The following is a 14,387-nucleotide window of genomic DNA, read 5'->3' as shown; positions in this document are numbered from 1 at the left end:
CACAGGAGCATCGGACACCATCATCACCCGGCTCAGAGACTGAGGAGCCAATGAAGAGCACGGATGCTGCCATGGAGTCATGTCGAATCCAGGGCCCATGCGACACCAGTGGAAAAAAACAACAAGCCTGACCAGGACGATCCAGACGAAATCAAGTTCAAGACCACCGGATAAAGACCCCATCGACACCCGGGGGAGGAGCAGAGGCCCAGAGGGGAGCAGAGGACCAGAGGACCAGAAGGACCCAGGACCCAGCCAGGATGAAGCAGATGAGTTGCAGCGGGACCGGATCCAACTGGTTATCAGGATGCCAACCTGCTACTCACCAGCCGCTAGGATGCAAGCCCCCCTGCCTGACCACTCTAAACACCTTTTTCCTTGACACCTGCACACTACAGATTTAAGACACAGCCCTACTGACTTCCCTAGGATGGAAGATCTAAGAGGGTGGATCGGAGTACCACATGACAGAAACCACGCCCCTATTCCCATCCCTAACAGAGAGAGACACTCTCCCCGAGAAATAGGTATTTTTACAGGTCTTATGGGACCTTAATCTAGGCAACGAAAGATTATATTTCAGGAGACTATTCCCCAAAATGGCAGAGCTAAGACAGGACGAGGAGGCCAGGCCATGACAAGATCAGGCATAAAGAGGGAAATAAATATTCCCTGAGGAAGGGTTCACATCCAGCGGATGTGAAAAGAGGGATTGTTAAAGAAAAAAAAAAATTTTTTAAAAAAATAATTAAAAAAATTGGGGTTTTTAGCTAAAAAAAAAAAGTCAATAAAAATTTTTTAAAAAAAACCCCTTAAAAACCCCACACACACAAAAGGGGTTTTGGCCCAAAAGACCACCCCCATCCCTGAAGAGAAAAAGCTTCCCCCAAAAAACACAAATTAAATCATTGGGCAAAGAACCAATGAAGGACGGGGAGAGGCGGAGCTGGCAACAAGAACCAATGAGAAGACACCGCCTTATCTCCTGCAATCAGAACTGTTCCCGGGTATTTAAAAAGGCCGACACTAAAGGGGCTTTTTTTCCAGGGCTGAGGCCACGGTCAGAGCTCTGGAGGGGTCCATGCATGATGTCTACTTGTATCCTGATTTCTGAATAAAACGCTTATAGATGTAACGAGAATTCACGCTTTTTTAGGTTTCTCTTGAGTGAAATAAAATTTATCTAAAAAATTTAAATATGAAAGACCCAAAAAAAATTAAATTTATTTTAAACAAGTATTTGCAAAAAATGAATGTTAAAATTCTGTGTGCAACTTTCAAAAAAAACAAAAACTTTTGGTTCTTTGGGTTCCCCAAATATTTGGGGTTTGATCCAATTTGATTGCAAATAAAAATTTATCTAATCCACTTTAATTAGAATAAACCAAACAAAGAATATATAATACCAAAGGCTATGGTAACTGAATGGTTTAACTTCTGGTTTTTCGTACTGAAAAATGACTAAAATGCAAAATGTTTTGTTTTGTTTTCATTGTTTTTTTTAAAAAGGGTACCACTGCATGTTGTCTCCCAGTTTGTATAATAAATAAAAAATTTTTTTTTTTTTTTTTTCCCCCGGGGTTTTTCCCCAAAAAAAAAAAACCCCCCAAATTTTTTTTTTTTGGGGGGTTTTTTTTTTTTGGGGCCCTTTTTTTGGGGGGGTTAAAAAAAATTTTTTTTAAAAATTTGGGGGGCCTTTTTAAAATTTTGGTTTTTTTTTTTTTTAAAAAATTTTTTTTTTCCCCCTTTTTCCCTTTTTTTTTTGGGGCAAAAAATTTCCCCTTTTCCCCCAAAAAAAAAAAAAAAAAATTTTTTTAAAAATTTTTCCCGGGGTTTTTAAAAAAAACCCCCCCAAAATCCCCTTTAAAACCCCCAAAAAAATTTTTTCCCCTTTTTCCCCCCCCAAAAAGGGAATTTTTAAAAAAGGCCCCCCCAAAGGGGACCCCCCCTTTTAAAAAAAAGGGGGGCCCCCCCGGGGGGGGTTTAAAAATTTTTTTAAAAAAGGGAAAAAAAACCCCCCGGGGCCCCCTTTTTTGGGGCCCTTTGTTTTTTTTTGGGGGGGGGGGGTTTTTTGGGGGCCCCTTTTTTCCCCCAAAAAAAAAAAAAGGGGGGGAAAATTTATCCCCCGGGGGGTTTTTTTGGGGGTTTGGTTTTTTTAAAAGGGGCCCCCCCCCAAAAAAAATTTTTTTAAAAAAACCTTTTTTTGAAAAAAATTTCCGGGGTTTTTTTTAAAAAAACCAAAATTTTAAAAAAAAATTTTTTTTTTTTTTGGGAAAAATTTTTAAAAAAAAAAAAATTTTTTAATTTTTCCCCCCCCTTTTTAAACCCGGGCCCGGTTGGGCCCCAAAAAAAAAAACCCCCCCCCGGGGGGGGTTTTTTTAACCCCCCCCCCCAAAAAAAAAAAACAAAAAAAAAAACCAAAATTTTTTTTTTTTTTAAAAAAATTTTTTTTTCCCCCCCCCCCCCAAAAAAACCCTAAACCCCCCCCCAAAGGGGTTTTTTTAAAAAACCCCTTTTTTTTTTTTGGGCTGAAATTTTAAAAATTTTTAAAAAAACCCTTTTTTTTTTTTTTGGGGGGGGGTTTTTTTTTTCCCTTTTTTTAAAAAAAAAAAAATTTTTTTTTTTTTAAATTTTTTTTCCCCAAAAAAAAAAAAAAAAAACCCCCCCAAACCCGGGGAAAGGGGGAAAGGCCCCCGGGGGTTTTTTTTGGGGGGATCCCGGCCCCCCGGGGCCCCCCCTTTTTAAACCCCCCCCCCCCTTTTTTCCCGGCCCCTTTTTCCCCCCTTTTGGGGGTTTTAAAAAAAATTTTTTCCGCCCCCCCAAGGGTTTCCCCCCCCTTTTTTGGGGGTTTTTAAATTAAACCGGGTTTTTTTTTTTTTTTCCCCCCTTTTTGGGGGGTTTTTTTTTTTTTGGGGGTTTTTTAAATTGGGCCCCCCCTTTTTTGGGGCCCCCCTTTTTTAAAAAAACCCCCCCCAAAATTTTTTTAAAAAAAATTTTTTCCCTTTTTAATTTTTTCCCCCAAAAACCCGGGGGGGAAACCAAAGGGAAAAAACCCCCCCCCCCAAAAAAAAAAAAAAAATTTTTTTTTTTTTTTTTTCCCCCCCCCCTTTTTCCCCCCCCCTTAAACCCCCCCCCCTTTTTCCCCCCCCCCCTTTTTTTTTTTGGGGGGCCCAAAAAAGGGGGCCCTTTGGTTTTTTTTCCCCAAAAAAATTTTCCCCTTTTTTCCCCCCAAAAAAAAATTTTTTTCCCCTTTTTTTTTTTTCCCAAATTTCCCCCCCCCTTTTTTTTTAAAAAAATTTTTTGGGGTTTTTTTTTTTTTTTTTAAAAAAAAAAAAAAACCCCTTAATTTAAATTTGGGCCCCCCCCTTTTCCCCCTTTTTTTTGGGGGGGAAACCCCGGGGTTCCCCCCCCCCCCTTTTTTTCCCCCCCCCCCTTTTTTTTTCCCCCCCCAAAAAAAAATTTTTTTTTAAGGGAAAAATTTTTTTGGGGCCCCCCCCCCCCAAAAAAATTTTTTTTTTTCCCCCCCCTTTTTTTTAAAACCCCCCCCCGGGGGGTTTTCCCAAAAAAAAAATTTTTTTTTTTTGGGGGGTTTTTAAAAATTTTTTTTTTTAAAAAAAAATTTTTTTTTTTTTTTTTTAAAAAAACCCCCTTCCCCCCGGGGGGGAAAAAACCCCCCTTTTTTTCCCCGGGTTTTACCTTTTTTTTAAAAATTCAGGTGCAATTTGTTTTTTCCCCCCAGGGGGACCTTTTTTTAAAAAATTAATTTCTTGCAGCCTTTTTCCCCCGGTCATCCGATCAGGGGGGCCCCTTCTTCCCCCGGTGCCCCCCATTTCCCCCCGGTTTCCCCCCCAACATGCTGTGGGGCCACAGGGGGCCCCCAGGCGTTAAAAAAGAGAATTTCCTTTTCCAAAATTTTAATTTTTTTTGTGAAAAATGGTCCAAAACCCAAAAAAAAAAACCAGAAACCCAAATTTCCACTCCCCTTTAACCCTTGTTTAACCCCAAAGTGCAAAGGGAAAAAAAAGCAGCGTTTTTTTCCGGTATTTCCCACTTTTTTTCCATAATTTTTCCCGTGGCCCGGCGGGGCCCCGAAAAAACTAAAACCCAAAAGAAAGGGCCTAAAAGGGGGAGGCTTTGAAATACCTTTTTGGCCACCCTTTTTCCCAAAAACCCCCCAAAGCCAGGAAATGAACCAAAATCAACCGTTTTACGGAAGTTTTTTTGGGCCTTTTGTTTCAATTTTTTAAATTTTTCCCCCCTTCTTTTTAAGCCCCGAAAACTTTTTGAAAAATTTTCATTAAATTAAATTTTCCTTTCTTTCCTTTCAATCAATCGGGCCCCCCTTTCCTGAAAACTGGAAAAAAATGTTTTTGCAGGGGTGGGAAGTTGAAATTTTTAACGATTCCGGAACCCTTTGGGGTTTCCGGGGCAAAAAATCTTTAAATTCCCTTAAAATTCTTTTTTGGTTTTTTGGGGAAAGGGGTAAAAAGAGCCCACAAAAGGGTTTTAATTCAAATTTTTTCCCTTTTATTTAAGGGCTGCAAAAACCCCGGGTTGTTTTTTCCCATTTCTTTTTAAATAACCAAAAAAATTTATAGTTTCTCCTTGAATTTTAAAAAAAACGGTTTTTAAAAAAAGGGTTTCTGTTTTTTAAAAGTTCCTAAAAATTTAAAAGGTTCCTTTCCCTTTTTTTAAAGGGTATTAAACGGGCTCCCCAAAAAAACAACATGGAAAAATTTCCCCCAATGTGAAAACCCCCCAATTTGTATGGTCCCCGGCCCAGAAAAAAAGCATGTTCCCCCTTTCTCTAATCCCCCGCTCCCTTTTTGTGTCCCCCTAGCCCCAGGGGGGGCCCCGGGAAGGGCAAAAAGAATGAAGGGGGTTTAAAAGCTCCCGTTCCCCGGTAAACCCAAAAGGGAACCAGCCCCCCCGGTTTAACCCAACCCCTTTTAAACCCAAATGGGGGGCCCCCTGGGAATTTTTTATGGGAAAAACCCCGGTTTCCCCCGGGGCCCAAAGGGCACCGCAAATGGGTGAATTTGCCCTGGTGAAAAAGCCCCATTTCCCCCGGGGCCTAAATGGGGGTTTGCAAGGGGGAAGATTTCCCGGGTCCCTGGGTACCCGTGCATTGCAAGTTTTTGGAAAAAAACCCCGGTTCCTCTTTTTAATTTGGGGGGGCCACAGGTAACCCCGGTTTGCTTAAAAACCAAGGCCTTTTTCAATTTTAATTTAAATTACCGTTCCCCAATCCAAACCCCCATTTCCAAAAACCCTACAATAAAAAGGGGAAACCGAAAGGGGCCAAACCCCCAAATTTTTTTTTCAAACGGGGCCCCCAAAGTCCCCAATCGCCCAAAAAAAGGGGAAAAGGCCCCTTCCTAGGGGTTTATTCCTTTTAATTTCCCTTCCCCCGGGTTGGGGCCCTTGCAAGCCTGCAAAACCCCCCAGAAAATTCCGGGCCAAATTTCCCATTTAAACCTTTTCTAATTTTTTTCCCCCCTCCCCTTGACGAAAAAGTTTTAAACCGACCAATGGGTTTGCTTTTGCCTTTGTCCAAAATTTAACCTTTTTCCTGCCACCCCTTGTTTCTAAACGAAAACAAAAAACTGCCCCCCCGCCACAAGGATTTAAACCCTTAAAAATTTTTTTCATCCCAAAAAATCTTCACCGGGGAAAACCGGTTTCTAAAAAGGTTTTAAAGAAACAGTGACCCTGTTGAGTTCATTTGTATTGCTGCTTTTGATTGGAGGGGGAAAGTTTAGTTGTGTCCTTCAAATGTAGACATTATACTCTCTTAAATGTTGTGGCTACAAAGACTGACCATGTTGGCATCCTCTACTTTAGTCAGTTGGGTTTTAGTAGACGGTCCACAGCTAACCAATTTCTTAAATGCTAGTATATTGCTCATGTAATGTGCTCTGTGGACAAGCTTTACTGAAAGGTCTTTCGCCAAGTCCAAAGATGAGACTAGTTTAATTCTGCTATAGCTTAGCAGGTGCAGGAAGCTAGCTTTAATCAACGATGTTTAGCTTGTGCCACCTCTAAACTACATGACTTAAGATTGTTTTTATTCCCAATGTGTTCTGCCTCTTTTATTCTCCCCAAGGTCTGTTTACCTGCTTTCAACAAAGATGGCTGCACCGTGATTGGTCAATACTAATACGACTTATAATGAAACCAGGAATCTTTCTTTGCCAAAAGCTTGTCTTGTATAAACTTGTTCATAAAGTTTTTTTCAATCAACAGTATTTTCTTCATAGAATCATTAGTTTTATATTACTGTGAATAAAGATTTTGATGGTGACTTCTGCATTTTTTTTTTTCAAGTATCATAAAAATATGTTTTTCATTCTACAATGCAGGTGAGTCCTATATCTAGCATGTGTGATTATATGATGTGGCTTTTTTATTTGACCATGATATGCATTTGTAGTTCAGCAAGTTTGCTAAAGTGCCACTAAGTACTATAAATATGTGTTGCGTCAGAATAAATTTGATCTTTATATACTGCACGAATGGTTGAGTTTATCATGTGGTGGTCTGACTCCCGATTGTACCTCAGAAATCAAGCTGCTCTGATACAATGGGTGGGAGGGTCACTGACAGGCTGTGGACCGCCCTCTGGTGTCCTCTTACAAAACCCAGGGAAAACATGAATTAATTGAATCATAATATATGTATTGAAACAAAAAAGACCTACGCTGAAAAGGAACATAGATGTGTCTATTGGCCACTACTTGATCTGTCTTACGTGATCCAGGACAGATGGCGGCTCACTGAGATCATGTTTTAAAGTAGCAGCAGCATCTAATGGTAAAACTAGAGTTAGTGTTGCATCGTTTCATTATTATATGCTAATAGAAGAAAACACTGGCCTGAATAGAATTGGGCCTTAAAGATTTACCTTTCCATTCTATAGCAATTCCACTTGTATTGTGCTTGAAGCAGACTCACATGAAGAGCTCATCTTTTTGTCTGTTCTTCTGGGTGAAGCGTTTTTGTCTCAGCAAGAGAATAACAGCATTCACTGCTTGTGTTTAGGTTTCTCTACGGCTGAGATGAACATAAATATGAATATATACAGTAAATAGATGATTAAATCACATGTCAGAGTCTTAACTACAATTAATCTCTATTATATACAAGTATTATGCAAAAAAGAGCTGTATACTGTTTGCATTCCTACTGATGCAACTTACAACAATAAAACAAAACACATATTGAATGTATCTATTGAGAGTTCCACAATATTGACTTTAGATCTCAATTTGAGTTGCAAATAAAATCTTCATCTGAATCACACTTTACATTATGAATAGCAAACCAAACAAAGCAATATGATAAGTACACACAAGGCTATGCGCTCACCTGAATGGTTTACACTTGCTGGTGTTGTTCGTAGCCTAAAGAAAAATGCACTATAGGAATGCAAAACTGTTTTTTTGGTTTTTTGTTTTTTAAAAATTGTGTTTGTTTTTGTTACAAAAAGGGAAACCAATTTTTGGCAGGGTTTGAATCCCGGTTTTAAAAAATTAATGAAATAAATTTTGAAATTTGTATCCCTTAAGGGGTTTTGGGTTTTTAACTTTTTTTTGTTAAATCTGGTTTTATTTTAAAACAAATTACAGTGTTAATATTAATTTTTTAAAGGGGTTACTTTTAAAAAATTAATTTTTGGGGAAAATTTTTAAAATTAAAAAAGGGGCTTTTTTTCTTTTTCCCCTTAATTTACTTTTAAATGGTACCCTAAATTCTGGGGCTTAATTTGGGGGAATTTATTTAAATTCCAAAAAGGGGGGTTTATTTTGTTAAAAATTTTTCGAAAAAAAGGGAAAAAAAGGTTTACCCCCAAGTCTTTTAAAAAAATGGCAAAGGGAAAGTGGTTTTTCCTTCTTTTCTTTTAAGTTTTTGGTGAAAGTCATATAAAAACCCAGGGGAAAAATTTTCTCCAAAATGTTGTGGAGGGAAATTTTTTTTGGGAGGGTTTTAAGAAATAAAGGTTGGCAAAGTTTGTTTGGGGAAAAAGGCCCTCAAACCCCAAAAAGGGAAAAAGCAAACGGGAAGTTTTTATGAGCCTTTCCGGATTAAATTTTTGGTTAAAGAATGTTGCTTTTTAAAGGGAAAAATAAAAGAACTTTTGTTTTTTTGGTAACTCTTCGGCGGGTTGGGGTAAAACGGAAAATTTTTTTCCCATAGAAAAACAAAAAAGGGACGGAAGGGGGGGAAGTTAAAGCACCAAAAGGGGGAAGGTTCCTTTTGAGGGAAAAAAGTTTTTGGGGAAAATTTTTTAAGAAATTTTTCAGGCCTTGGGTAAAGCCCTTATGGGCCCCCCAAAAAAGGCCGTCCTCAAACCCGCCCCCCTATGGGGATGGCTTTTTAAAAGAAGCCCCTTTGGGCTTTTTTTGGTTTTTTTATGATTCAATTTTTGGTTAAAGGTAATGTTAGTTCTTTGTTTTTGCCCTTTAAAACTTTTTTAAAAACATTTTTTCGTTTTTTTAAGGGTAATTCTTCCATTTAAAGGCCTGGTCGGGGTAAATGCGGATTACCGTTTCCCAAAAACCCCCAAAATCAGCACCCCCCCATTGTGGGGGGGCCCCCCCCCATTGAAGCCCCGCATGGGACCGGAATTTCCTTTTTGGGTTTAGTGGCCCCAAAGTAAAGCAGGGGAATTTAATCCAAGAATTTTTTCCCCATTTTTTTCCAAATTTTTAGGGAGCCCCCTTCTTTCCCCCAGGTGGTTTGCCCTCTGCCAAGCCTCGTCGTCTAGGGCACCCCAGGCCCCCTTTGGGCCCTTGGTCGTTGGGTTTTCCCCTTTGGGGGCCCCCCAAACCCCTGGTTGGGGGAGGTTCCCCGGGGTGAAAACCCATTTTAGGGTGTTGGTGACCTTTTTCCCCTTTCCCCCGGTTTTTGGGGTGTCAGGTTTTCTGTTTTTTCCCAAGGGGGGAAAAACCCGGTTTTTCCCAACCAAAGGGAAAATTTCCCTTCTTTTTGGTTCTTAAACCTTTACCTTCCCCCAATCCCCTCCCAAACAAAACCCCACAACTAAAAAGAAACCCCCCCAGGAAATGCCCCCCCAAATTTACCCCCTTTCTTTTCCTTTAAATTTTAACCCAACGGGTGCACCTCGGGCAGGGCAGCCCCCCGGGTTTTTCCACCCTTTTCCACCCCCCTTGGCCCGGTTGGGGCCTCTAAAGGTGAAAACCCCGCCCAAAAAATGAGCCCCAAATTTCCCCCTTTTCCTTTTCGGCCCCCCATCTTCCAAACCGGGTGAGACCCAAAAGGTCAACCCCCAACCAAAGGAAAATTTCTCTTTCCTTTTTCTTAAATTTCCCCCTCCCAAACCCCCCTCCAACCCCAAAGAAAACAATACCCCCTTTGTTTCCCACTTCCCCTTTTTTCCCTCTTCTTTTGTAGCCTGCTGAAACTGGTCTAATAAATGTTTTAAAGAACAGTGACCCTGTTGAGTTCATTTGTATTGCTGCTTTTGATTGGATGGGGAAAGTTTAGTTGTGTCCTTCAAATGTAGACATTATACTCTCTTAAATGTTGTGGCTACAAAGACTGACCATGTTGGCATCCTCTACTTTAGTCAGTTGGGTTTTAGTAGACGGTCCACAGCTACCCAATTTCTTAAATGCTAGTATATTGCTCATGTAATGTGCTCTGTGGACAAGCTTTACTGAAAGGTCTTTACGTCAAGTCCAAAGATGAGACTAGTTTAATTCTGCTATAGCTTAGCAGGTGCAGGAAGCTAGCTTTAATCAACGATGTTTAGCTTGTGCCACCTCTAAACTACATGACTTAAGATTGTTTTTTTCCCAATGTGTTCTGCCTCTTTTATTCTCCCTAAGGTCTGTTTACCTGCTTTCAACAAAGATGGCTGCACCGTGATTGGTCAATACTAATACGACTTATAATGAAACCAGGAATCTTTCTTTGCCAAAAGCTTGTCTTGTATAAACTTGTTCATAAAGTTTTTTTCAATCACCAGTATTTTCTTCATAGAATCATTAGTTTTATGATATTACTGTGAATAAAGATTTTGATGGTGACTTCTGCATTTTTTTTTCAAGTATCATAAAAATATGTTTTTCATTCTACAATGCAGGTGAGTCCTATATCTAGCATGTGTGATTATATGATGTGGCTTTTTTATTTGACCATGATATGCATTTGTAGTTCAGCAAGTTTGCTAAAGTGCCACTAAGTACTATAAATATGTGTTGCGTCAGAATAAATTTGATCTTTATATACTGCACGAATGGTTGAGTTTATCATGTGGTGGTCTGACTCCCGATTGTACCTCAGAAATCAAGCTGCTCTGATACAATGGGTGGGAGGGTCACTGACAGGCTGTGGACCGCCCTCTGGTGTCCTCTTACAAAACCCAGGGAAAACATTAATGAATTGAATCATAAGATATGTATTGAAACAAAAAAGACCTACGCTGACAAGGAACATAGATGTGTCTATTGCCCACTACTTGATCTGTCTTACGTGATCCAGGACAGATGGCGGCTCACTGAGATGTTTTAAAGTAGCAGCAGCATCTAATGGTAAAACTAGAGTTAGTGTTGCATTGTTCCATTATTATATGCTAATAGAAGAAAACACTGGCCTGAATAGAATTGGGCCTTAAAGATTTACCTTTCCATTCTATAGCAATTCCACTTGTATTGTGCTTGAAGCAGACTCACATGAAGAGCTCATCTTTTTGTCTGTTCTTCTGGGTGAAGCGTTTTTGTCTCAGCAAGAGAATAACAGCATTCACTGCTTGTGTTTAGGTTTCTCTACGGCTGAGATGAACATAAATATGAATATATACAGTAAATAGATGATTAAATCACATGTCAAAGAGTCTTAACAACAATGAATCTCTATTATATACAAGTATTATGCAAAAAGAGCTGTATACTGTGAACATTCTGACTGATGCAACTTACAACAATAAAACAAAACACTTATTGAAAGTATCTACTTGAGAGTTCCACAATATTGGGTTTAGATCTCAATTTGAGTTGCAAATAAAATCTTCATCTGAATCACACTTTACATTATGAATAGCGAACCAAACAAAGCAATATGATAAGTACACACAAGGCTATGCGCTCAACTGAATGGTTTACACTTGCTGGTGTTGTTCGTAGCGTACAGAAAAATGCACTACAGGAATGCAAAACTGTTTTTGTTTTGTTTGTCATGTGTTTGTTGTGTTACAAAGAGGGTACCACTGCATGTTGTGCATCCCAGTGTTGCATAATGACAATAAATGATATTTGTATACCTAATGGCCTTTGGCTGACTGGTTTGATTATCTACGGATATTATAACCACAATTACAGTGTATATATATATAATACTGTCAAAGTGCTGACTGTATACTAAGTCAATGGGTTTTTAGAGGTAAACTTTATTACAATGCTTTTTTCTTGTTAATCTGGATTTACTTTTAAATGTATCTAAATTACATGTGCTTAATATGTGAATTTAGTTATCCAGTGGTTATCATTTTAGTTAAAAATTAATTTCTTGCAGGGAAACATGCTTTTACACAAGTCATCCAAAAGATGGCAGAGTGGTTTTGCTTCTTTTCTCCTTCAAGTTACTGGTGAAGTCATATAATACCCAGGTCATCCCTCCCACACACCTGTCTGTGGCAGTGACATTCTACAGGTGGAACTGATGGCAGTTAATTAGAGAGCAATCAAGTTGGCAGAGTTTGATTGGTTGTTGTAGAAAATGTCTCAGAACAAAAAGAAGCAGCAAAGCAGAAGTTGTCAGCTCGCAGCCTTTCCAGGAGTCATGTGTAACAGAATGATGCGTAAAGGGAAAAGTAAAAGCACTGCTGCTCTTTCCTTGGCTGCAGCTCTTCTTTTGACATGTTGTTTGGTGCAAACGATAGACTGTTATCGACTGAGAAAAACAGAAAGACGAGAAGGGCGAAAAGAAGCTGATGCATCCAAAATGATAGGTGTCCGTGAGGGGAAGATTGTGTTTGGGAGGGTCTTTAAGAAAGGGTCAGGCCTTGAGTCACAAGTCCTTGATGGGACCAAGAAGCCGTCCTCAAACGCTTCTATGGAGGATGAAGCTGATTATCAAGCAGACTTTACAGGTAAGCATATTTTATGAGATCCTTTACTGTATTCAAGTGGTTTGGTTAAATGTAATGTTAGTTCTTTGTTAATTGGACGTTAAAACATATTTTAAAGAACATTTTACAGTTCATTAAATTTAACGGTAATCTCATTCAGGCTGGTCGGAAGGTCAAGTGCAGGATACCGCTTCCATAGAAGAAGCATGGAAGGTCATGTCGCCCTCTCTGCATTGTGGTGCGGACCAGTTGAAGTTCAGCGCAGTGGGACCAGGAACTTCGCGGTTTGCAGTGGAACAAAGTAAAGTCATGGGAATAATCTAGAATATCTGTTCATTGGTTTTTTTGCTCATTGTAATGTCTTATGGAGACTTCGTTCCCCACAGGAAATGGTTCGCCAATGCCTCTGAACCAAGTCCCTCGCTCATGTGGCTATGGCATGCAGAAGAACCCCCTTGGGCTTGTCTTGTTGGTTCCCTATGATGGCTGCAATGTGGTTCAAGAGGTAATGCCTGTAGACAATCTCTAGTATGTGTTGGCTGACCTTGTAACTTTAACTGGTTTGTGTGATCATTTGGTTTCTGTGTTTTTCTCCAAGGGTGGAAGTTACGTTCTCCCGATGCGTTGGCAAGGAATTCCTGTCTTGCTCTGGTGTCGTAAACCTGCTGCACCTTCCCCCACAACTGCTGCCCAACAAAACCCACAACATCAGACACCCCATTACCCCCATGTGACGCCCCCCCCACCCCATGTGATGCCGCTGCCCCCGCCCCATGTAACGCTACCGCATGTGATGCCGCCACTTCTCTATATGCCGCCGCTCCCTTATGTGTCGCTCCCCTATGTCCCGCAGCAGGGTGTCCCCAATGTAATGCACAGAATGCATAGTTTCACGCTGCCGATTCCCCAGGTGAACCCTGAGGTGTACACTGCGATGCCCCCCCAGGTGTATACCGCATATCCCCCCCCAGTGTTCACACCAATACCTCAGGTGCAGCCTTTGTCGTACCCTCAGGTGCAGCCTCTGTCGTACCCTCGGGTGCAGCCCCAGGTTTACCCCCTGGTGCCTCAGGTGCAGCCTTTGTCGTACCCTCGGGTGCAGCCTCTGTCGTACCCTCGGGTGCAGCCCCAGGTTTACCCCCTGGTGCCTCAGGTGCAGCCTTTGTCGTACCCTCGGGTGCAGCCCCAGGTTTACCCCCTGGTGCCTCAGGTGCAGCCTTTGTCGTACCCTCAGCCGGTACCCTCGGGTGCAGCCCCAGGTTTACCCCCTGGTGCCTCAGGTACATGCTGTGGGGCCACAGGTGAGACCCAGGCTGCTTAACAACCAAGAGAATTCTCTTTCTAGAATTCTTCAATCCTATTACCGTCTACCCAATGCCAACTACCCATCGGTACCAGAACCTACAACTACAAAGAAACCAGAAATGCCTAAACCTCCACAATACCCCTCTTTCTTTCATCATTACGTTCCGTACCCAACAGCTGCACCAATCGCCACAGCAGCAGCAGCGCCTCCTCTAGTGTTTCCACTTCCTTTCTACCATCACTTCCCGTGGCCCGGCTTGGGGCCTCTGCAAGCAACTGCAAAACCCACCAGATCAACTAAACCTGAGCCACCACATTTGCCATATTTACCTTTTCTGCCACCCTATCTCCAACCTCCAAGCCAGAAATGACGACACCAAAGATCAAACTGCATCCACTGGAGTTTGCGTCTTTGCCTTTTGCTCTTCAATGTAACTCTTTCCTGCCACCCCTTGCTTCTCCAACGACCACAAGAAAACTGATCCCCCACCGCCACAATGATTTCATCCACATTCCCAAATTCCTTTCATGCCTCATCACACTCTTAGCTAGCCTGCTGAAACTGGTCTAATAAATGTTTTAAAGAACAGTGACCCTGTTGAGTTCATTTGTATTGCTGCTTTTGATTGGATGGGGAAAGTTTAGTTGTGTCCTTCAAATGTAGACATTATACTCTCTTAAATGTTGTGGCTACAAAGACTGACCATGTTGGCATCCTCTACTTTAGTCAGTTGGGTTTTAGTAGACGGTCCACAGCTAACCAATTTCTTAAATGCTAGTATATTGCTCATGTAATGTGCTCTGTGGACAAGCTTTACTGAAAGGTCTTTACGTCAAGTCCAAAGATGAGACTAGTTTAATTCTGCTATAGCTTAGCAGGTGCAGGAAGCTAGCTTTAATCAACGATGTTTAGCTTGTGCCACCTCTAAACTACATGACTTAAGATTGTTTTTTTCCCAATGTGTTCTGCCTCTTTTATTCTCCCCAAGGT

At 40.9% G+C, this 14,387-nt stretch overlaps 1 protein-coding gene across 1 annotated transcript; it reads left to right on the top strand.

Annotated features, from left to right (window-relative positions):
• The first annotated feature begins 11,856 nt into the window (after positions 1 to 11,856).
• On the top strand, positions 11,857 to 13,412 carry LOC130198427 (RING finger protein 44-like). The gene is made up of 6 exons (XM_056421590.1): positions 11,857 to 12,112; positions 12,252 to 12,392; positions 12,478 to 12,596; positions 12,690 to 12,866; positions 12,945 to 13,001; positions 13,083 to 13,412. The coding sequence occupies exons 1-6, from the start codon at positions 11,965 to 11,967 to the stop codon at positions 13,410 to 13,412; spliced, it is 972 nt and encodes a 323-aa protein (XP_056277565.1). The 5' UTR covers positions 11,857 to 11,964.
• The last annotated feature ends 975 nt before the right edge of the window (positions 13,413 to 14,387 follow it).

Source organism: Pseudoliparis swirei, chromosome 8 (genome assembly GCF_029220125.1).
Source record: "Pseudoliparis swirei isolate HS2019 ecotype Mariana Trench chromosome 8, NWPU_hadal_v1, whole genome shotgun sequence".
Classification (NCBI taxonomy): Eukaryota; Metazoa; Chordata; class Actinopteri; order Perciformes; family Liparidae; genus Pseudoliparis; species Pseudoliparis swirei.
This window is presented reverse-complemented; position numbering and strand designations above follow the sequence as displayed.

Bases quoted from the DNA above. Each gene is read 5' to 3' on its own strand.
- LOC130198427 (XM_056421590.1), top strand. From the start codon at position 11,965: ATGATAGGTGTCCGTGAGGGGAAGATTGTGTTTGGGAGGGTCTTTAAG. The intron at 12,597-12,689 runs GTAATGCCTGTA...TTTTTCTCCAAG, and splicing joins GCTGCAATGTGGTTCAAGAG to GGTGGAAGTTACGTTCTCCC. The intron at 13,002-13,082 runs GTGAACCCTGAG...CCAATACCTCAG, and splicing joins TCACGCTGCCGATTCCCCAG to GTGCAGCCTTTGTCGTACCC.